Genomic DNA, 13,369 nt, shown 5'->3' with positions numbered 1-13,369 from the left:
CAACCCAAATGTCTGCTTTTGTTCACAACTGTAAACCTAGGACCTAACACTATTCCTAGTACACAAGAGATTCTCAGTAAATATCTTTGAATCAAAAATAAAAAAGTCTCAAATTCAGGATTATTATTACTGAAAACAAAAACTAAGATGATCGTTAGCATATTGGTGTCTAAAGAGATGTATGAAGAGAGATTGTACAGAGACCAGTCGACAACAGCTCAAAAGGAAAAGTGAAATTGAACAGCACAACTTCAAGATTCCTCTAAAACAGACTCTGAAAAAAGACATGGACATAAACTTACACAAGTTGCATGCTTACCCACTGTCTGTGAACAGGAACTCCAAATGGGTCATAAAAACCTCCCAACGGGAGACGCTGTAGCGCTGGGCCAGAGAAAGAGCGATGCTGTAGACATTTTCCTCCAGCGTCCTTCACAAATGTGCATCAACCACAGGGAAGGGAAAGAAGAGAAACACATGACCTTAATCAGCAGAGAAAGCATTCGTTAGGACTGCTCTCCAGCTAAAGGGGATGCAGCCAGTGCAGTCCCTCCTAAGACAGTTCACAGTAATTCAGGAGAAGCAAACCCAAGGGGTTTCAATGCTCCTGCTCTTTGTGGTGCACGGCAACCGACCCAGGGATCATCTAGATCAATGGGCCTCAAACAAGGGCGACTGGGCACCCCTCAGGAAACACCTGACAATGTTGTCTGGAGACATTTTTTATTGTCATGGTGAGCGAGGAAAAGGAGAATGAGGCTGGCATCTAGTGGGCAGAGGTCAGGGAGGCCACTGACCAACCTACAATGCACACAGCAGCCTTCCTGTAACAAAGAATGACCCAGTCCAAAACGTACTGAGATCAAAAAATTATGGTCTAGATACCAGAGCCTACAGTGAAAAAGGAATACAAAGGAATGGATCCCTGACCCACAGGTTAATCTCTGAGAAACTCATAGTTAGTCACTCAATAAATTCTCACTTTTTACACTGGGCCAGCTATTGTGCCAGGTGCTTAAGACATCAAAACAACAAGATATTTCTTGACAAACTCACAGCCTAATGGAGTGTGTGAGGCACGAACCAGGCATCAAACAGAACAGGGGAATGTTAAAAGACTACAAAATACTGTGAGGATACAGATAAAAGAGTGAACAGGGATTAACTAAGCAGAGGTGGTAAATAGGGAGAAGAAGAGACAAATGGGCTTTTGATAGAAGGGGTGTCACAACCATGAATGCACAGGGTCCTCAGGTGTGCTGAAGGACCTATACTTTATCCTACAGGCAATGGAGACTCAACGGTTCAAACCAGGGAATGGTGTCATCAGATTTGAGAATCTCTACATATGTAAACAATTCTGGTCCAGAGCACCCACATAAAGGCCATTTTGGAGAGACAGTCACAAGACCCCAACTTTCCTGAAGTAAAGGTAACATGAGGATGGAATTCTTCATTGGAAGGATGGTGGGCAAAAACCACAGAAACGGGAATAAAATACCTATTACCATCAAGTAATACTGCTAAAACTACATTTAGCCTCACTAAGGAAACTGATATTTGTAAGTTGAATCATCGAGTAGCTGGCAAATGATTTCCGTTCAAAGCCAAATAGTAAATCTTTCAGGCTTTACCACCATATGGTCTCAGAAGCATATTCTTCTATTGCTTTTTACTCTTGTTTTTCCACAAACCTTTAAAAATAAGCCATTTTTAAAAAAGGTAAAGCCATTTTATGCTCATAGACTATAGAAAAGAGACAAGGACTGAATTAAGTCTGTCAATACCTGAATTATTAGGTAACTGTCATTAAAAATTATTTCTTAAAGGATTTATTGAGTACTGATATCCACAGGATAGAATGAGAGTTTGTGGAGAACAGGGACCATCAGCAGTTCACCCTTCCTATTATGAGAGTCTGGGACAGCATCTGACACCAGGTATGTACCATGTATTCACATCTTTATTATCTGATAAAAGTGGGAAGAAACCAAAGTATATTCTGTTTTCCTCAAAGTCACCCTAGCCACTGAGACAGTAATAACTAAGATAATACGGACAAAAAAGGACAACTACAATGTATGCACAGAAAACAACAGTCATTAAAATGGACATACAATTAGTAAGAAAATAAAGAATGGCCACGTTTGAAGGTGGAGCTGCAAAAAAGAAGGAAGCATGTTCTTCAAGGATTCTTTTGTGTGAGACGCTAAAAATGCTGTCTCCAAATCAGAATTGCTAACTCAGAATGCTCATAGATACTTTGAGATATTTTGAACAAGCCATCTAAAGACTGCTGTGTATATTTATAAGCAACAGATTGTGGAGAAGATTATATCATATATTTATCAAAAGTATACATTTGTCCTCTAGGATATGTTTCAAATAGCATGTGCTAGCTGGAAGCTTAAAAAAAAAGACAAGACAAAGCCCTAGCAAAATGTAATTGATGATGTAAGGCATGCCTTATCTTGTCAACTTGTATCTGCATAATAACCTTCTTCTAATAAACCATAAACAATCTCACTCAGGATTACCAAATGCCCAAAGAAAAGCCCACTGGACTTGGCAACAGGAAGCCCAGGCTCAACTCCTGGCCCTGCGACCTTGAATAACGCTTTAAAGCTCTGTGCTTCTCACATTCCTCTTCCGAAAGTAAGGAGACTGGATTAAATTCTCTTCAGTCACTTTCAAATTGGACATTAAATGAACCTAAGAAATTATGAACCTCCAGGAGAACAGAGGGGAAGAGAAGAAAAAAAAAAACTGTACATTTCTCTTAACTGAATTCTCCCATAGCTTGTCCCTACTATCGTTCTTTGATCTCCTTTACCCCTGCCTTGCTCTAAAAAGAATTTGAATGTCTTCTCATAGGAAAAAAAAGCCCAGGATAACAGAAAGTACTATTAGAGTTCCAAAGCTATTTTGCTGCTTAAAGATTTAAGAATATTAAAAAAATTAAAAAAAAAAAAAAAGATTTAAGAATAATGATGAAAAATAGCAAAGACCACTGCCATAATCAAGAATGTCTTTGCTACTTTAAGGTACTTCTCGTGAGTGTGTGCTAAGTCACTTCAGTCATGTCTGATTCTTTGTGACCCCGTGGACTGTAGCCCATCAGGCTCCTCTGTCCACGTGATTCTCCAGGCTAGAATACTGGGGTGGGTTGCCATGCCCTCCTCCAGGGGACCTTCCCGAGCCAGGGATCGAACCAGCATCTTCTACGGCTCCTGCATTGCAAGCAGATTCTTTACTGCTGATTTCAAGGTACTAATTAGGAGAGATTAATAATTGTAAAATGTAGGCACAATCTAAACTTGTTTCAAAGGCGAGAAACCTAGACTGAACTGCATACCAATGCTTCTGGGAGAATACAATCAGGCAGTGTGGGGAGGGTGCATGGTGCTGAAGATATGATGCCTTTGGTAGGTAGCAGGAAATCACTGCTGTGATCCCTACCATCTATGGAAACTTGGGCCAATTACTCAATATTAATAAGCCTCAAGTTCTTTGGAAAAGGAAATGGCAACCCACTCCAGTATTCTTGCCTGGAGAATCCCATGGACAGAGGAGCCTGGTAGGCTACAGTCCATGGGATTGCACAGAGTCAGACATGACTGAGTGACAAACACTTTTAAGTTCTTCACCTAAAACATGGGGATAACAACATTTTGTATCAGAGGGTTACCTTTAAGGATTAAAAGATGTTTTCAAAATAAAGTTTACAGAGCATCTACAGAAGCACTCCACACATCAGGGTGTTAAAACCAAAACATACCTCTAACTTAATAACCATTGTGCGTGAGCCCACTTTATAGAAAATCTTGTTTAACTTCCCCAACACCTGACATGTAATTCTCATTTGATCAGAACTCACTTGATCGAAAACAAAAAATGAGGACCAGTATTAAAACCAAGGGGAACTCCATACCTAGAAGAGGACATTCCCACAGGTATGAACTGTACTACCCTCTCACAAAAGGGCTAACTTTTCTCTGGAAAGGGCTAAGGGACAAAGGAAAAGATGGAAGCTGCTACAGGCCTCGAACAAGAGAAACTGCCAGAGTGGAAGATCTGCTTTCTCTAGGAACCCAGGACAGATGAAGGTGCCCTGGACCCACAACATGTGGTCCCTCCTCTTGGATTAAGTCGACTGTACCTATTTTTAACACAGTGAGGAAATTAAACAGCCATGTAGTAGAAAAGTGAGATTCCAGCCAGGAACCAAAGGCAATCTTGTTTTTAAATTTCTAAAGTAAGCTTCATGGGCTTCCCAGGTGACACTCATAGTAAAGAACCTGCTTGCCAATGCAGGAGACGTAAGAGACCTGGGTTCAATCACTGGGTTAGGAAGATCCCCTGGAGGAGGCATGACAACCCATTCCAGTATTTCTGGCAGGAAAATCCCATGGACAGAGGAGCCTGGCAGGCTACAGTCCATGGGCTGCCAAGAATAGGACACAATGGAAGTGGCTTAGCATGCACATGGTAAGCTTCATATTTTTAACCCCTGATCATATTGCATCACCTCTAACATGGTACTGGGATCAGGATACCAAAATCATAGGGAAATTTTCTTATAATTATCATCCTTACTATTTTAAATCTGAAAGCCTGAAATAAGTCTGCATCTACTGATCATTCAGAAGGCAGCTGTGCTAACCATGATCCCACCAACAAGCCATTTGTGAAGTCTCACACTTCCCTCACAGGATCGGAAGAAGTAGGGGAAACCCTGCTTACAGTAATCATGAATGTACATCTTCGAGGGACTGTGACTCATAGTCCTGATGACTCAGCTTGTCCTTGTGTGTGTTCTCCCATCCCTTTATGAGACAGAGGTATCTCTTACTCTGCCAGGCCAAGGATGGTTTCCCTTTTGTACTGGTCATCGGCCGTGAACCGCTGCACATCCACACCCTTCCGCAGGCCCTGGAGGACCTGAGCCTGAGTGAAGTCCAGCAGGCGTTCATTGTAGTAGTGCAACTGCTTGGTCAGTGCAGCAAGGTCTTCGGGCCAGGCCTCGTGTCCATACAGAGTCACATGCCTGCTGACCATCTTGATCAGTTCTTTGGGATCAGCCTGTGAATAACAAAAAAAGTAATTAGAGAAAAAAATAGTAACAGTGGGAAGAAGGTCACGTCAACTGGGCGTCTGTCTGGCCCTTCACATGGCCATTATCTAATCAAGGTTTACAACCACCCTGGGAAGTCTGTTGCAGAGGTGCTCCATTTTGCAGACCATAAGAACAAGACACAGAAACTGAGTCTAGGAATGGATTTTTGGATGCCTGCTCTGTTCTTCCACCTTAAAAAATCTCCATCCACTTAAAAAATATGTATGCTTGCTTTTTCAACTACCATTAGATAGCTGAGCCTATTCCAGATCTCTTCCCTAATTATCTGATCATTTATAATAATTCACACTGGAAGCAATTTTGTCATCATTGCCCCTGGATAAATATTCTTTGGACCATCTAAGTATTATCAATAACAAAGTTGTAGTTCAATAATCCCATTAGAAATGCCTAGACAGTTAAGTAGAAGAGTATTTTCTCCAGGGCTAAGGGGAAGAAAACCCATCCCTATTCCTACAATCATCATTTCTCTCTAGTTTCATAAGAAAGTATGCAACCAATTTTTACTTGGCTCAGTTTGGGGCTCAATGGGATACTGTCCTGTAATTCTTTGACTCATTGAAAAAACCTGATACTGGGAAAGATAGAAGGTAGGAGGAGAAGGGGATGACAGAGGATGAGATGGTTGGATGGCATCACCGACTCAATGGACATGAGTTTGAGTAAACTCTAGGAGTCGGTGATGGACAGGGAGGCCTGGCATGATGCAGTCTATGGAATCACAAAGAGTCAGACACCAGTCCCTCAGTCATGAGCAACTAAACTGATACTGATGTTACAAAACAATTATTCAAAAAGAACAAAGCCCAGAATTGATCAGCTGACAGAAAATGTGGTTAGCTGACCACATTTATTTATATTAAAGTTGGTCTGGGTGTCAGTGAAGCCATAGCAGCTCCACCATGATTCCAGAGTTACCTAACATGTGAACAACATTAACTCAATCCCTCCCAGCTTCTGAGAAGACATGGTACATATTTTAATATAAGCAAACTAGGAAAAAAAAACCCAAAACACTCCCTAATCTACCTGTGGTTCTCTAAAACACATCTAATTATAATAAGCTGTCAGCATTTCTCATGCATAAGTCATTATTCTGAGCTGCACAGGAGATTTATCAGTGTCGGGTCTATATTGCCAAACCTAGCCTGACATTCTCTCTCTTGATCCTATTAAGGAACAGTCTGTGAGTAACGATAAAAACCAATTAAAGAAATCTTGGATTCCAACAGGTAGATTTAAGAAAAAGTCACCCTTACCAAATGTTTACCCTATCTCTATGCATACATTGAATCCTATCCTCAAAAACTGCAGATATCTGTCTCAAGTCAAAAGACCCGGCTTTGAAAACCAATGCTCTCAAGTAAGTAGCTGTAAGATCATCTGTCCTTCACTCAACAAATACTTTTTGTGCACCTATTATGTGCCAGGTAATGCCCTAAGATGTGACCCTTTCCTCCAGGAATGTAGTCTATAAGGAAAGACAATCAAGCAAACGACTGTAAGTGGTTTGATACCACTAAGCACAGGGTGCCATGGGAATGAATACAAAGGGGTTGGCTTCGGGCACGTGTCAAGCAGGGCTTCGTGGAAGAGTTAATTTCTAGTCTAACTAGTCAGGTGTTAAGTAGTAAAAAGGCCATCAAGAAACAGGGGTTCCCCTGGTGACTCACTGGTAAAGAATCCACCTGCTGATGCAGGAGACGTGGGTTCAATCCCTGGTCCGGGAAGATCCCACATGCTTTGGAGCAACTAAGGCCATGGGTCACAACTACTGAACCTGTCCTCTAGAGCCCAGGAGCCACAATTGCTGAAGTCCACACACCCTAGAGCCCATGCTCTGCAATAAGAGAAACCACCATGATGAAAATCCCTCACACTGCAACTAGCCTCTGCTTGGTGCAGTTAGAGAAACACATGTGCAGCAAGGAAGACCCAGCATGGCTAAAAATAAATAAAATTATATAAAAAAAAAAAAAAACCTGGGAAACAAATTCCAGTAAAGGCGAGAATATGTGCTAAGCCTAGATGGCTAAGCCCTGATGGGAAGATGGAGTGAATAAAGCTGATCTAACTGCATTTAGAAGTGATTTGGGGATAAGCTGTATAAGGCTGGCATATCTGGCAGTGGATTTAGGCAAACCAGATCCCATTCCTCAGCTCTTAGTGCCTCTTCATCTGTCATTTAGCCTGGCTCCCTTCTGCTTACAGACTGAAGCTCACGAGGCCCCTCCCTGAACCACCGCCCAGAGGCACAGCCCCCTCTGGAGCTGTCCGGCACACGGATGTTGCCAGGGAGCCAGCAGCCCATCCACACGTGCTCTGCGTCCTGGTGTGCCCTGTTGTTGCCTGCTCGTCTCCACCTCATCCGGTGAGCACTTTTCTGCCTAGAAAGAGAGACAGCAGGAGCAAATATCCAGCAACTGGGGTTTTAGGGCAGCGGAACAGCTCTTTTGGAGGTGTTCTTTCAGGGAGCTCTTTGTACTGGTTTTGCACTCCACTAGCAGACTCATCGGAGAAGGCAATGGCACTGCACTCCAGTACCCTTGCCTGGAAAATCCCATGGATAGAGGAGCCTGGTGGGCTGCAGTCCATGGGGTCACTAAGAGTCGGACACGACTGAGTGACTTCACTTTCACGTTTCACTCTCATGCATTGGAGAAGGAAATGGCAACCCACTCCAGTGTTCTTGCCTGGAGAATCCCAGGGACGGGGGAGCCTGGTGGGCTGCCATCTATGGGGTCTCACAGAGTTGGACCAGACTGAAGCGACTTAGCAGCAGCAGCATGGATTCGGTACCTGTATTGGGAGAATACACTACATATCTGTTCTCATTTCTATTCTCTAACACCATTTATGAAACAAATTCCCAAACCAGGTTAGAGAGTTCAGCTCCAAGAGTACTGAATAGCACACAGCAATAATGCACATAATTGCCACTACTAACATTACACCAGCTTTTCTTTATCTTACAGAGATTTTCAAGTCTCCACCTATAACCTTCATTTTCACATGTGGCAAAAAAACACCTTTTTTTCCAATGAAGAAAATGGCATGACAGAATGTAGTAAGTATGGATATATATAAGTTACTAGCTGGATGCCCTTGTGCAAGCTACTTAACAACTACAAACTTAATAGTCTTATCTATAAAATGGCAATATACTATAGCTTGCATGGTTGCACAAAGCCTAAGAAACTACACACACACACACACACACACACACATATAAAATACACAAACCAAGACCTGGTCCATAGGAGGGGCTCCAAAAATGAAAGCAATTATGGAATTTACTCAAAGGTATTCCCAGGTGGCACAGTGGTAAAGAAGCTGTCTGCCAATGCAGGAGACTCAAAGATACGGGTTCAATCCCTGGGTCGGGAAGAGACCCTGGAGAGGGAGGGAAATGGCAACCCACTCCAGTAATCTTGCCTGGAGAATCCCATGGACAGAGGAGCCTGGCAGGCGGCAGAACATGGGGCTGCAAAGAGTAGGACACGACTGAGTGACTATGCACGCACATTACTGACACATCTGTTACACTTTAATTGTACTTCTATTGCATACTTCACATGCCTCTCTTTTAAGTATTAAATTAGTTTATGGAGGGCAGAAACCATGTGTACTTAGTGGATGTGTCTTTCCCACAGCACGTTAGAGCTGTGGGGTAAAGGCGGGGCACACCAAAGAGGAGCAGCAGATTTTATGTCAGTAGTACTAATTTATATACCAGATTTTTTGCTTACTAGAGATGCAATTTGGGGCAAAAATTCGAACGAATCTTTTGGCCAAACCAATACTTTGTTCTTGACACACACTTCATAGAGCATGTTTTAAGTTCTAGCTTTCCATGCAAATTATTTTCTAATCATTATCACTACTACTTTCTGTCCCTTCCTCCAGAAACTTTACCTGTCATGATTACTTCCAATGTAAGTTTTAAATTCTAGTAACAATTCTTCCCCTGGGCTCATCATAATTTCTCTCAGTATATTCCAAAAGCATCCTCTACTCAGCCCAACACTTCATTTCATACATTCATTCATTCACTTCACAAGTGCACAGCATTAAAGTTTCTAAAGCACTTTCACATGATTTTGATATGACCTTCATACCAACCCAGTGATGGGCACAGGAGACTGCTGGTAACTGCTTTATAGACGCCAATCTCCAATTAGGTATCCTGAGCTGGAGTCTCACAGCAAAGAAGAGACTCAAGCCTCCTGGTCTCTCATCTCATGGGCTCTCCACTGTACCAGCAGAGCTCCTTGAATGTCCTACATCCAGCTTCACACGTAAAGTCACTAATTTTTGAGCAGAGTATATTCAAACCTCTCTCCCTCTTTTTCCACCTAAGTTCAATGACATGATCCATGAGTACAAAAGCTTTTAGCCTCTAAGAAACTTTTGAAGGACTTTATGGGTAGCTTTCAAATCTCCCATGTTCAGTATCGAAATGATACTACAAAAACTGAAAACATAAAAAGGCGTCAAAAATTTAAGAAGTGTGGAGAATTAAATTATTCTAATTTTCCCCCAAATCTGGCAATGCAGTTCTTTAAGGTGTAGGAAAAAAATATATTTTCTTTAAAGACTATGGCCAAGTCCCTGTAAAAAAAAATTTTTTTTAATGTATATAAATATTTATGACACTAGAATGCTGAATGATTTCATCTAGTGCTACTAACTAGTAGAGGTAATAAATCCATTCAGGCTTAACAGTCTCCATTTCTTGGTAATATTGTTTGGAAAGTTTTAAACAGGTGGTATGTTTCCCCTCTAGGGTTGTTATTTGCTTGAGATAATTTTCTCCTTAGTATTTTCAATTAGTAGCTTAAAAAATGCATCTTAGAAATAGTCTACCATAAAGTTTTGAATTTCATCCCCTGCTGGGTTTGATTCTCTAGCATATAAAACTAAAAGACACATTTCCATTTTTAAATGATTTTATCTTCTTAAACTTTTTTTTTTTTAAAGCTAGAGAAATCATACTTCAAGATGCATATACGTGAAGAGGGATAAATTAGTAGGAGTTTGAGATTAGCAGATACACAGTATTCTGTATAAAACAGATAAACAATGAGGTCATGCTATATAGCACAGGGAACTATAGTCAGTATCTTGTAATAACCTACGATGGAAAAGAATATATGCACGTGTGTACTTGCATGCTTATTATGTATAACTGAACCACTTTGTTTGTATACCAGAAATTAACACTTTGTAAATTTCAATACTTCGATTTGTAAAAAAATTACAATACTTCATTTTGTAAAAAAGAAGCAGTGACAATAATTACAAAGGTAAGATACGAATAAACAAGGTACAGAAATGTGTATAGCTTACTCATCTGTATTAAAAAGTTGTTATATAAATATGTACATCCGTAACTATTTCTGGAGGGATACAAAAGGGAAACTGACCTTTTGTTTTATCCTATTTTCATCATCTGTTTTTTGCCATGTGTGCATTGTTTTTTCAACATAAAATATTGATTAGGACAAATACTAGAAGAGGAAATTCTCTGCAAGTGACCATTTCCCAATCATCATTATAAACCTCTAAAAAGAAACATGAGGGACTTCCCCAGTGGTCAGGTGGCTAAGACTCCACACTCCCAGGGCAGGGGGCCTGGGTTCGATCCCTGGTCAGGCAACTAGATCCCATATGCTGCAACTAAGATCTGGCGCAGCTATCTAAATCAATCCACCAATCAATCAGTCAATCAGTCAATCAATAAATATTAAAAAGAAAAAAGGCCCGCTGGGCTGCTCCAATGATCACCCAGGGTTGCTGCCGGGTCCTGGGCGTCTGTGTGGCTGATGCAGGATGTGCTTCGCACCAAGATGTACAGGCTTCTTATCAGAAATGACACCACAAATTATTATCAATACTTTCACTCAAACCTAGTAATCTACCTAAGTTATCATTCCCGCAGCTCAGAACTGCAGGGGGTAGAAAGAGAAAACGTGAAAAGACTGTGCAAATAGAAACAAACTGAACTGACAACTGAGTGGAAGCAAAGCTTCGTGGAGAGTTATTATGTGTGGGCAACAAATTGAAATCACTTGGATCTCTGTTTCCAAGATAATTCATCAGGAGTTTGTCATGTCTAATTCAAACTCAGCAGTGCAGTTTTTTGCAGAGAGATACTGAAAAGACTCAAATAATGAGCCATTAGGTAGTCAATGGACAATGCAAACATACTTAAAACATCCAGCTAACAGGCCCATCCATGAAAAGGACGGACTCTTAAAATATAATACTGATGGCTGTTCGAACCGTAGCAGCTGAAATGATTCCTCAAATTAGTCACATGCCAACAAACAGTCACTGAGTAACTAGAGGGGGGTGATGTCCTGGGGATTCCTACCCTCAACAGGATCATATGTGGAAAGAAGACGAGGTGCACTGGCTACCACCGCCTACAAGATCCGCTCCAGGGGACGTCTGGAAGAGAGCTGTCTTGTTAACTTGTGGCTCAGCTGGTAAAGAATCTGCCTGCAATGCGGGAGACCTGGGTTTGATCCCTGGGTTGGGAATATTCCCTGGAGAAGGGAAAGGCTACCCACTCCAGTATTCTGGCCCGGAGTATTACATGGACGGAGAAGCCTGCTAGGCTACAGTCCATGGGATCACAAAGAGTCGGATATGACTGAGCGACTTTCACTTTACTTTTCAAATTAAAAAAAAAAAACGATGTATTTACAATAATTAGAAAGATAAGATAGAAAATTTTTTTTAAAAATCATTTCAGGCAGCAGAGAAAGCTTCACACAGGCGGCTTTTTTAAGCTCAGACTTATCTGCTGCTAGGAGAAGAAGCAAGAGGTATTTCAGGCAGGAGAATTACATATGCACAGACACCAAGATGTGGGAAAGGATGTCAGATTCAGAGAAAAATACAGTCCGAACAGTCAGAGCATAAACTTCAAATGAGCCAGTGTCAGGATCATGACTGGCGGGGTGAGGAAGAGCTCCCAGTGTTCACTGAGGGGATTCCCAGTCAAACACGGGAGTAGAGATTTCAGCCAGGAGCCGCTGCAGAGCGGGTAGAAACATCATGCTGGGAGTGCGAGCCAGAGATCACTCGGCTCCGAAACACAGGGACACGCTGCTTCTGAAACAAAGCTGGAGTGGCCGCATGACCAGGCGACGGGCAGGTAAAGACTGGAATCAGGAGCTCTGGTGACCGAGGTCACTTTCTACCAGAGCGACCCTGAGCAAGTAACCCAATTTTTCCGAGTCTTACCTTCTGCACAGAGGCCGCCACTTCTGCAAAATGAGGCTGCTCAACGGATCAAACTGCAGAATGAATGTGAAAGGTACTAAGACAGCCTATGCCTTCCCAAGGTGAGTCTCATCCTTCTACCATTCCCAGTCAGCTCCCCTAAACAAGCCCCACATACACCACTGCGGTGACCCCTCCTGACACCTTCCCAGCCGAGAGGAGACCCGATCAGGTCACAGTGAAGTCTGGTCACCGACTCCACTGCTATCCTTCCCCTCTGGAGTTGGGCAACACTTCTGTGCCTCACGTTTTATAAAGTAATATTTCAATACTTTCTTAAATACTTGTGAAAAAACACTAGAGTACATAGGATGGCACAGGGACATATTAACTTCTCTGTTACAGGTTCCATCCCTCCACCTAGAATGTTCTCCTCTACCCAGTCTTCCTGATGCTATGCTTATCCTTTTCTTTAGTCAAAGGTCACCCTCTTAACTAAGGCCTTTCCTGAGCCTGTTTTAAACTGTACTCCACTGCTTAACTTTCTTCTTTGCTTTTTGTTTTCAAAGCTCTTATCATAATTAAACAAAGAATATATTTTATTTACTCTTTTTTTGTTGTTGATGGTGCCCCTCCCCAAACAGAATATAAATCTGAAAAGGAGAAGGGTTTTTATACAAGCTGTCCACTACTGTCTTCGCCAGATCTAGAACACTGCCTGGCACAAGCAGTCATCTGACAAATATTTTTGATAAACACACACATAATCCAACTGCTTCCTATGTACTGAAGGATAACTCATTAATTTTCAGTATTCTACTCCAGGGAACATCCGTTTACTCCCCTTGACATTCCAGGTCTTGCAACGAGGAAACCAACGAATACAACACAGACACTGGCCTGAAACAGCTGGTTATCTAGTAAGATGAAAATAGGCAAATTCCAAGTAACACAGTATAAAAGTCACGCGGGAAGGAAAGGGCGGTGCAGACACACAGA

The 13,369-nt window shown here is 41.9% G+C and overlaps 1 protein-coding gene across 1 annotated transcript in view; it reads right to left on the bottom strand.

Moving 5' to 3' along the window:
- Nucleotides 1–13,369, bottom strand: part of NBAS (NBAS subunit of NRZ tethering complex) — a 312,019-nt gene that overhangs the window by 105,024 nt on the left and 193,626 nt on the right. The window contains exons 41-42 of the mRNA XM_070451500.1: nt 4,853–5,082; nt 320–430 (exon numbers count right to left, since the gene is read on the bottom strand). Coding sequence (XP_070307601.1) covers nt 320–430; nt 4,853–5,082 — 341 coding nt within the window. The remainder of the gene's footprint in view (nt 1–319; nt 431–4,852; nt 5,083–13,369) is intronic.

The sequence above is a fragment of the Odocoileus virginianus genome, chromosome 2 (assembly GCF_023699985.2).
Source record: "Odocoileus virginianus isolate 20LAN1187 ecotype Illinois chromosome 2, Ovbor_1.2, whole genome shotgun sequence".
Lineage (NCBI taxonomy): Eukaryota > Metazoa > Chordata > Mammalia > Artiodactyla > Cervidae > Odocoileus > Odocoileus virginianus.
The sequence above is the reverse complement of the archived record's forward strand: the minus strand, read 5'-3'. Positions and strand labels throughout refer to the sequence as shown.